This window comes from Metopolophium dirhodum, chromosome 1 (genome assembly GCF_019925205.1).
Source record: "Metopolophium dirhodum isolate CAU chromosome 1, ASM1992520v1, whole genome shotgun sequence".
In the NCBI taxonomy this organism is placed as follows: Eukaryota; Metazoa; Arthropoda; class Insecta; order Hemiptera; family Aphididae; genus Metopolophium; species Metopolophium dirhodum.
This window is the reverse complement of record NC_083560.1, coordinates 15,356,018-15,367,152: the sequence shown is the minus strand read 5'-3', so window position 1 is coordinate 15,367,152 and position 11,135 is coordinate 15,356,018. Positions and strand designations below refer to the sequence as shown.

Sequence of the window (11,135 nt, the reverse complement as noted above, 5' to 3'; positions counted from 1 at the left end):
AGGTATGACTGTTTTTCGTTTTTATGAACAGGTAAAAAATTTTTTATTAATTCATGATCTTTTTATTATATGTTACCATTTGAAAATCAAAAGTTGATAATGGTTTCACCAATAAATATAAGAGTGAAAATAATTAAATTAGTATACAGTTTTAGAAAAGGATAAATCTAACAGTTTTTAAAAAAAAATAAATATTTTTCGAAATAATTAGTGTACCCATTTAAATGAATCCCCCAGTAGAATACAGTATATAACTATATAGACAATAGACAAAATAAAAATAATATAAACAAAACATGCATAATTTGTGTCTCATAATTTTCAATGGTTTTAATTATTGTTTTCTCACATGTCAGAGTTATTAACTATTAGTTTACCTTATATTTTATATACCTAAATTTACACAGATTTCTTGCATACTTACAGGCAGTAATTTAATTGGGAAAAATTAAGTAGAGGAGCTCAATCTAACGATTTAAAAACTGCGTTCCAAGGGCACAATTATTCAACACAGACCCATGGGAGGCCTAACTCCCACCACGCTCCTGGGTATAAAAAAAATTCAAAATTCAAAAACACCGATAAATGATAACCGCATATACTAAAACTGATAACATTTCATTCGGAACCCGATTTGAGATAGTATACTAGCGCACATCAGTATCTGTGCCTTAGATAATATACTTGCATATTATTATGATCTATGAACTGTGAACTACTGACTATATAGGCAAAACACAGGGTGATATTAATATATTATAATTAATTAATAAACTTATATCAAAAATAATTTTGAAATGAAAAATGGTTACACTTGTTATATAATTGACATCAATTGAAATCCACATTTTAATAACAATTATTTCGGACATTAGTTTGTACCGTCCCCCTGTCCAAGTAAAAAAAAATAGTAGGGGAGCTCCGTTAAAAAAAATTATATTTGATAAAAAACCTTGATTTAATATAACAAATCTAAAAAGAAATTAAAAAACATAATAAAAAATTATATATTATTCAATAAAAATCCTTGATTGAATAAAACAAATCTAAATAGAAATAAAAAATTCTCAATAAAAATCTTTATGATAAAAAATCTATTTTGTTTCAAACTAAGTAAATTCCTTAAGTTGATAAATTTATCTCTGAATTTTCTAGTAGAAAATATAAAATATATAAAATACTTTTGAAGTAAAATAGTATTTTTTTTTCATCAAAAATCTTCATAAACATATGTTTGAAGTCAAATATAATTCACTAATTAGGAGATTGTCAAAATGTCATCTATCAGTTACTTTAAGTTAATAAAATGTTAGCCCTTGGAAATGGAAATTGAGTTTTCTCGGAAACAGTTTGATTACAAATTGTTTGATGTCGGTTACAATTATTAGTTACTAAAAGGTTACTAAATATTTGAATTGGCCTGATGTCGATTGGACAGAGTCGGGGGGAAAACATCGTGGATACATTGTTATTGTTTTCCCATAGAGGCTTAACTTTCTCCATTGGCCATACTTGGCCTATAAACTAAAATCGTTTATACGCGTGTGTCTTTTAATAGCTTTTATCAAATAAAAATAAGTGTTAATTTAATTACTCGTAAAGTATATAATTTATATTTCCTCTGCATTTCCCGAGCTCTTAGAATATTCATCTCCGCTGCGTGGAAGAGCGAGAAAAGAGTTTCAGGGTTCAAGACAAGTAAGAAATTGAATCATCAAATTATTTATCTCTATCGACAAATTAACTGTCTAGGTTATACGATTCACGACCATCCATAATAATACTTCCTCCTACATGAAAAGGTAATGCAAATGAAAAGTTAGGTTTCATTATTATTCATAATTATTAAACTATATATATTATAAATTATAATAATTAATATAAAATTGAAAAACTAAACAAATATATATTATTAACCATCAATTAATGACAAGTTAATATTTTATAGTAAGAACTACTCCGTTTTAATAAATAAATAGTTGTATAGGTACATTCTGTATTCAAATATATTGCACATAAACAATGTTATGATGATAGTTTAAATATACCTATGAGACGATTCTTGTTTATTTTTTCAATATTGAATATTCAAAAGTTATTTTGATTGTGTGACAGACGTAGCTTAATGATTATATTGTTTTGCCATATTTTGATTCAATAAGTTATAATCAAGTTATTATAATCAACCGAAAATAAAACCTATTTTTTCTGCGATTACTCAACATTAGTAGCACCTGATTCAGTTCATCAAACAAAACAGGCATGGACAATAGTATTGTAGTAATTATACTCTATTCAAGTTAAGAAACGTAGACGGCGGCTACCAGTTTTCATCGCAATCAGTCAGATTGTATACTTGTATACCTGCCGTGTAATATAATTGACTCCTGCGTACAAGTTGGCCACCGACAAAGTTTCTTAACTTGAGCAGAGTATATTATTATAATATGTAGTTAAATAATTAAAATAATATCACATTGCTATTTATCATAATATAATATGTTAAGTACATTTTAAACTAAAGAAGTATTTTTAATTAATATACATCATAGCATCATAATAATATATAATATTTATTAACCCTAATAATATAAAATTATAAAGTTATTATTTTCTCACTGTGATTTATATAAATATTGTTTTCTTAAGTAGTCTGCTATTAATAACAAAACTGGTGAGTGAAAAACTAGCCACCACTATACTATGGGCTGAGGTCCAGTTATGACAATCTCTTAATTTACTAGCTGAGTAGAATAAGTCAAATATAGGAACCATAAAAAGTGTCGATACACCCCAATTGTTACGAAATTCTTGTTCTATAATTTTTACAGAAATTGATAAATATACTTGTTGCAATAGATATACCTACAAGCCAATAATGATGATTTATTTTTATTTTAATAATTCCTAATAAATTATTAATTTTAATGTTATTATTTTTATTTTTTTATACGGCGATATTAATAGTAACCAGTAAGATAGAAACTTTCAGACAACAACAAAAATAACAACTGGATACCACAATAACAACAACGACAATGTCTGATGAAGAAGATTGTGCTAATCTTATTATAGTAAGCCCTAAGAATTATTTTTAAAACTAGGTTCATTGTCATATTCATTATTAATTGTTATTTAATATTAAGCAAGTACCTTCATAAGCGCAAATAGGGAGGATTTAGGCGCTTCCAACAATTTTAATAGCCCCCCCCCCCCTTAACATTTCGTAAATTTTATTTAAGCTTATACAATATTATTATAGTACTATCTACCTAGGACTTTAGCTCTCACAAACCTCAAAATATTTTTTGCGCTTATGGGTGCCATCGTGCCAACTATCTATGCTAGGTGATAAACGTAAAATATTAATCTTACCAAGATGTACAAGGTTGCAAATACGCATGGATAAAGTGGATGGGTGAATAAGCTTGAAAATTTAATACAAGGCTCGTAATATATTGTTTTATATCATTTGAAAAATTTTAAAAATCCTTAGTCTCAGTTTTTATTTACAACCATTTAAAGTTCAAATTTTGACAAAATACGGAAAAATCACAAAAATTAGCAAATTATTTTGAGTTGAGAATTCATAAAAATTTTTCTTTTTAAATCTAAGATTTGAAAATGTAATATAAGATTCCTCATAAGTTTGTCTACCTTTCATCAACAAAAAAAAAATATCTACAACAAAGTCAAATAAAATGTTTATGATTGTTTAAAGTTCATATTTTTACAACATTGAATATTCACTCGATTTCTCGTGCAGCAATTTTCTTATTTTGTTGTAATTTAAAAACGAATAACTTTAGATACATGAAAATTTCACTGAATACTTGTATTTTCATTTTATATACACCTTACAGTTTTGAATTCTGTCTCGTTTTGAGCGGTTTACAAACATTTTCAGTTTTCAATTTTTTTAGTTTTTTTTTTCTATAATTTATCATTAAAATTTAATTTGTTGGGTAAAATGCATGACATTTTAATTGAAAAATATTAAAAATACATAGTCACAATTTTTTTTTTAAACATTTAAAATTCGATTTTTTACAAAACGTATCAAATTTACAATTTAATCATTATTTTGTAGTCAAAAATTACTGCAGGTGACTACTAAATATTATAGTAGTTAGTTTAGTATACACACTTTACCGCTCACCGCGCTACGCTTCCCAATGTACGCAGCCTAAGTAAATTATTTGTAACCAAAAAGTCTAAAACAATTATAAACAAATTTTTTTTATAGTTATTTTAAGATCAAATTTGGACAAAATTACACATTAAAACCAAGAATTACGATTTCATTTATTTGTTCAGGTACTTGAAACTTTTAGTATAGGTACAATAATGTATTTTATACACATGATAACATTTTTAAATGCATTTTTTCGACAAAAATTAACTTAACCTACTGCGATACTAATACCTAATAGTAAAATCAACAATTTTAATCGAGGAATAAAATCATAAAATATACCTACTTAAAAAAATTATAGGCTGACAGATCGTCTTCACTCAGAATAGAATTTGAATAAAATTGTTTTATATCATTGAATTAAAATTAAACACATCCATGACAGCAGTGACTTTCTAGACACCTTATATACGGCAGAGCGTTACCCACTTACCCGATTTTTACAATTCAACTACCTATATAAAATAATTTTCAAATTGGAATGCTTTTAATTGGCAACATGTCAACCCTACCATTAATTTGATACTATATTTATCATACCATCCGGCAAGTAAGATTCTGTAAATCAATTAGAATCTTGTTCTTATTTATATTCCAAGTCAGTGATAATATTTTGTCATAATTTATGATGGATCCTCTTAGATATAATAATTATAATAATAATAATAGTTAATGCAGTTAAGTTATTATTTTTATTATATTTAAAGTAAAATTGTTTTGATCTATTATATCTTCTAACGTATGTGTCTTGGTGGTTTTACGTAAACTGAAAAAAAACTTTTTTGCTACATTTATAAAAATTGCTTGTGTTGTCTCATTTACTATATAGAATGAACAGAGGATACTCGAAGATGGTGTATCAATTAAATCAACTAATAAGAAATGTGAAGTAAATTGGCCTGTCAAACGTAGTACGTCATTCATTTTTATATTAATACTATCATATTTATTAATTGATTAATATTTAAATTTATATTAATTTAATATTTTTTGTGTTAGAGATTGATAAGACATTATATAATAGGCGCCGGAATGCTCGAATACATCGTTTACTATTACCTAAAAGTGCATTGGTGGTATTTTCTGAGTTGTTCCGTGGAGTGCCAATCCAAATAGAAGAGCATAAATTATGGCATGCTAGGGCTTATACTGCTACAATTGAGGGTAGGATAAATGTTGAGATATAATTGAATTAGAAAAATTGATTTAATTTTTGGTGTAAAAATATATACTTAAAACAACGTAGATTGATGGCCAGATGTATACTGGAAATCACATTTCAAAGACTGAAGCCAAACAAAAAGCATGTGAACAATTATTTCGTAGTATGTTGAGTAAACAATTAGTCATGGAAACTGGTAGGTTAAAAGTGTTGGACTAGTCAACTTTTAATATTGCTCATATAATTGTGGATATAATATAAATACTATTTTTAATTTAATTAGAACAAAAAAAATATCCCGTAAAAAAAGAGGCACCAAACCTTATAGAACCACCTCAGGAGGATTTCCCATGGCCACACTTTGCTTCAATTGCTATGCATAAATTAATAAATCAGTGGAAACTACAGCCTAATTCAGAAGATATTAGTTTACAAGACAAACGATCATTCGGCATACCACTAAAGGTACGTAATTATAATTTATCTCAAATTTTCACCAAGCCTTGACCAATATTTTGAAAAACTTTTATTTTAACTATAAACATTTTTTTTTACTTGGGGGCCAATTTCACGCATCCCCCACACCTCACGTTGACCGATCAACTCCAAAACTTCACCAATATTTGAAAAATAATTTGAAAACATTCGAAAACTAGTTTTCAGGATTTGAAAACTTTTATTTTAGCTATAAAATTGTTTTACTTGTGGGGGGAGGGCAAATTCACGCAGATAATTAGCGTCTATGAAGTTGATTCCTCCTACATCATATGGTCCGTATGATACGCATCGAAAATATATCGCACCAGTATAGTTAATAGTCTTATTACAATTTTAATATACAATTTATTTTGTTTCTCAAATTTGTATATTTAGTTTAGGTTTTATGTTATTATTAAATACCTAAAATATAAAATAATTCTTATAAATAATATATTTTTAATTGAATGTTGACGTTCCCGTCACATCATTGTCTTAATATTTATACTGGGCATTTTTTTCTAACTACTAACGCCGTAACATTAAGTAGTTAGGTGAGTCCCAGCAGTGGAGGCTTAAATAAGACCCAAGCGTGCACAAAACATCCACTAACTAAATTTTCTAGGATCAATGCAATATTCTTAGGTTCTTCACAAGTTACATTTTTGATGAACGTAACTATACAATTAATAATATATACACTTATTTTTAAGGACGATTAACCTTCCTTCGTGATAATACCTGTTTAACTTAAAAAAAAATTGCATGATCATTAAGTTTGATGCATAATTTTTTGGAAAGTCCTAGTCCTTTTCAAATACAAATTTTGTTTCAATCATTTCATACATCAGATAATTGAAAATTTAAACTTTTTTATTTTGAATTTTTTGCATTTTTAGCAGTTTAGACGTTTTTATAGTATTTTGTGCAATTAACGGCTGTTATTCGTCAGGAACTGATACTAATAACCATTAATTAGTCAGTCGGTGTTACATTGTAATCGAATTTATTACGTCAAGTTGGTATTTTCGTTTGCTTAAAATTGAATTTTGGGTCGTTTTTTAAGGACATTATTGTGGTTAAAATGCATTTATTTATTGTATTTTAATATTTAGAATAATTTGGATAGTTTAATCTGGGCCTAATTATTACACAATTACCTAGGTAGAAGGTACAGGTTAAAAGGTAACTTATTTTACTTTTTATACACCCCTACCTTTTTATTTGGTTTGTTTTGCTGTCATGGAACTACATTTTTACACGATAGGTAAATAATTATAAATAGGGCCCTGAACTTGATGCATATGCATCTTTTTTTCTAATGCTTACATTCGAGGCTCGTCTTTGCAGAAATTTGATTCATGGAATATAGATTTAATAATACAATTTTTATTTTGTGTTTTTTGTATTTTTAGGGAATTTATTTCTTTACGGTCATTTTTGGTGCATTTTATTCATTTTTGTAATTTTTTTTTACCATTTCTTTACATTTTTCTTGTTGAAAGTTACACTTTATTGTAACACATTCAGTTTTTCCATTGGCTTGTAGATTATCACCGTTCATTATCTTTATTGTCTGTTGTCACAATCTACGATTATTTAATATAATGTAGGTAGATACTATTTTAGGACTGGTCAATCAGAAAAAATTTCCCAAAAGTCGATCAACTTATTTCAAGTTGGAAAAACATTAAGGCTCCTTCGAGAGTAAAAATGTTTAAAGAGCTAACCCCAAACCTATCATAGTTATGATTCATGGTACATAATTGAGTCATTATAAAGTATTTTTTGGTCATTTCATAAGTCATTTTAACATTTTTTTTTTGTGTGTATTTTTAGATCATCATTCAGTTCTTAATTATAAGGTTTAGATTAATTTTCATATTGGTTTAGCATAACACCCGTAATAGATTCACACCCACCCATTTTAAGTGCCGGAGGCAATCGCTAATGGTATTCTTAAAATGAACCGACCCCGTTCCATAGTCGTCACTAGTCGTCAAGATTTAATTTTTTTACATGTATGTAGGAACACATATAATATATTTATACATAACATAATATGGATAAAGTCGATGAATCCAAAATATGATTTTATTATATATTCAAGTTGAGTAATGATGTGTTACTAATTGAGAAATAAAAAAAATATTATAATAGGTATATTTTGTTGTACCAAAGGTTTTTTATAATATTTGTTATTTGTACATACAGTAAGTAGTAAGTAGTGTTTTTGCAGTTTTTGTCCATGGTATATGGATTGTCTATAACTAGGTACCTATGTTGTTAAAACAAAAAATGTGATTGTTGCCACATCTTAAATTATCATCTATGTTAACTGTTATAATGTGGGCATCAATAAAAAAAAATAACAAATAACAAAGAAATAAATAACATTTTTTTTACTTACATTTTAATTACTTAATAAGTAGGTATAATACACTACTCTACCATTACTACTTTCACCATGGAATAAGCTTATTTAATTAAAATAGTATATTATAGTGCATGTTGCATACTGTATAGGTATTAGGTAGGTTACTGTCTAAAACAGTTTTAAAAACTATTGGACAGGTCTTGATGAAATTTTTACAATTTGTGTAACTTGGCCGAACTTAAAAGATAGGCTTATTTTCAAAGGGTCAACCCCGGGAGGTGCTAAAAGGTGCTTTGAGATTTCAGATGGAAATTTTTGTTTATAAATGGTTGTCATGGGTTATAAGTATACTAATAATAAAACAAAAAAACTATTTGCCCTACTTTTTAAATATAAATTATAATATAATATCAAACTATGAAAACGTGAAATGAAAATCTCTGTACAGGCTGAACTCTGGAACTACTTATCACATCTTCTTGATTTTGTTTTTAAATGAAAGATTATTTGATGTTATTATTATTATTATTTATTATTTAATTATTATTTCATATTATTATATGAAAGAAAATTTTAGGTTGCTATTGGTTAATCGGGCATGTTTGTTGATTTGTATTATTATTTTTTGTCAATATACATATATAATATAATATACAAGAAGATCTGATAAGTAGTTCTAGAGTTTAGTCTGTATAATTATAGTCTCTGTATTTATATAGTTAGATATATATATTATATATATGTAAATTAATGTTTGTGGGTAGATTAGACCTCTGGGAAAAAGATAGGTTAATTTACAAAGAGTTAAATTTGTTTTTTTTTTATTCATCGGATTTTAGTAGGTACGGTAAGGACTTAGGATAAGATTTTGTATAAATTGATTATATTAATCCATCGTAGATGGAATTAAGTAAAAAACGACTAGCTTGGTATAACATTGATTCTTTAGAGTTAAATTATACACTCACGTACAAACAGCACTGGGTCCGCGATCTACCTGCGTAGATTGCCTACCTGATAATAAACTGCTGTGAATCAGAATTTTTATTTCAGGTAACAGAAAAGTTAAGATAAATTTTGAACACCATACATCGAATATTAAGTAACGAATTGAACAAAGTTTGAGTCATATAGAGTTGATACATTTAACGGAGGGCACGGGATCAGCTAGTTATTATATAAAAAGTACCTAGTTAAACTTATTGGTATGTTAAAATATACAAAGCAGTTAAAATATATATTTCAATTTAAAATTAATATTGCTTCGATACTAAATAAAGAAAAAGTAACTATGCATTTAATAAAATTATTAAGGTTGAAAATTGAACAAGAATAATAATGTGTTATATCTATGTCTTATTCCCATTATTAGTTAACCTAATAGCAATTTAAATACAAATTGAAGGTCATGTGTTATTCATATTTTGTTTTACCTTTTATTTTTAAGTTGATAAACACATGTACACAACACAGTACATTATAATTGTGTAATTTAAGTTCTTTTATTTAAGGTTGCTGCTCCCATGAAAATGTTTCCTTTAGACCCAACAAATTACCAGCCAGTAAGTTTATTAGCTCAACTGAGGCCTGATGTAACATTCAACTATACTATTTTGCATCCAGTTATTCATGCAAATTGTGTAATAGATGGAATTCCTTTCACTGGACTAGGTAATAATATTTTTGTAACATTTTATTACTGGTTTATTTGGCGGACTTATTTTTAAAATAAGTTTTTAACTGTAAATAGAATTCAACATTTCAAACTCAGATTTGATAGTTAATTTTTTTTATAACCTCTTTACTATATAAAACAAATACATTATAATTATCAATGGCATATTATAGCGTTTTCCAACTGACAGCACTATTGTACACTGGTTTACACCGGTGGCATGACACTTAATAGGAGTGATTAGTATAAACAGTTAAAACATTACGAAAATTCGATATTATGATAGAGTAGTGCCTTATACGAGTGCAAAAAAACTAAACCATCAATTTTGACGTTGATACGATATTAGGTACACCCGTACGATGGTAGCGTAATTGTCCGAGTGTAGTGTGAATAAATTAAATAGATGGAAAATTCTATTAAATACCAAAGTTATCTTAGTAAAAAATATAAAAATGAACTTATTAAGTACTAGTTTTAATTTAGACAAAATAAAATTTATTCGCGTAATAAAAACCTTTGTAACAAATTTTGGTTGGATTAATAAGTAATAGTATTCATATTAAAAATTGTATCTAAAATTTGTTAATTGCTATTTATTTATATTTTATAGGTTCATCAAAAAAGTGTGCTAAGAAGGAATGTTGTATTATTGCAATAAAATATTTTTGGAATTTTGATTTCCACAACAATTGATTTATAAACTAATAAATCAACATATTTATAATAATATAAGTATAAATGTTTGTATTTTGTAAATTATATTCAATAGGTATGTTAATATTTTAAATAATATTGATTTGTTTTGATTTAATTAAATATATTTACCTACCTATTATCCTAAAAAAATTTTAAACCTATTATCTTAGGAATTCGCTTGTTGAGAACTTACGTTTTATTATTGATAGTATGTTTGTTCATAAGCAGCGATGTGGCGTTTTTAGGAATTTTTCATGGGGGTCCAGATAATTTTTCAAACACATTTATGTAGGGGCTCTGACACAGAATATATTAATATATATATTAGATGTTTAGATACGTATTTATGGAAAATGGAGGGGAGGTCCTCTTAACGGGGTTAATAGGACACTGGCTAGTGGCTTCCATGCTCTGAATAGGTGTTAAATATGCATGAATTTATATTATATTAAAAAACAGGCAAATCCTAGACTATAAATTTAAAATTATACACTTTAAATATTCATATAAAAAAAGGTCTCTAAAATAATTATATTAAATATAAATAAAA

The 11,135-nt window shown here is 26.8% G+C and overlaps 1 protein-coding gene across 1 annotated transcript; it reads left to right on the top strand.

Annotated features, from left to right (window-relative positions):
• The first annotated feature begins 3,038 nt into the window (after positions 1-3,038).
• On the top strand, positions 3,039-10,582 carry LOC132933289 (uncharacterized). The gene is made up of 7 exons (XM_060999601.1): positions 3,039-3,074; positions 5,025-5,106; positions 5,195-5,370; positions 5,442-5,553; positions 5,641-5,822; positions 9,723-9,882; positions 10,500-10,582. Exons 1-7 carry the CDS (start codon positions 3,039-3,041, stop codon positions 10,580-10,582), a joined length of 831 nt encoding a protein of 276 aa, XP_060855584.1.
• The last annotated feature ends 553 nt before the right edge of the window (positions 10,583-11,135 follow it).

Excerpts from the sequence above, each read along its gene's own strand:
- LOC132933289 (XM_060999601.1), top strand. The coding sequence starts at position 3,039 with ATGTCTGATGAAGAAGATTGTGCTAATCTTATTATA. Across the intron at positions 3,075-5,024 it reads ATTGTGCTAATCTTATTATA|AATGAACAGAGGATACTCGA; the intron begins GTAAGCCCTAAG and ends TTTACTATATAG. Across the intron at positions 5,554-5,640 it reads ACAATTAGTCATGGAAACTG|AACAAAAAAAATATCCCGTA; the intron begins GTAGGTTAAAAG and ends TAATTTAATTAG.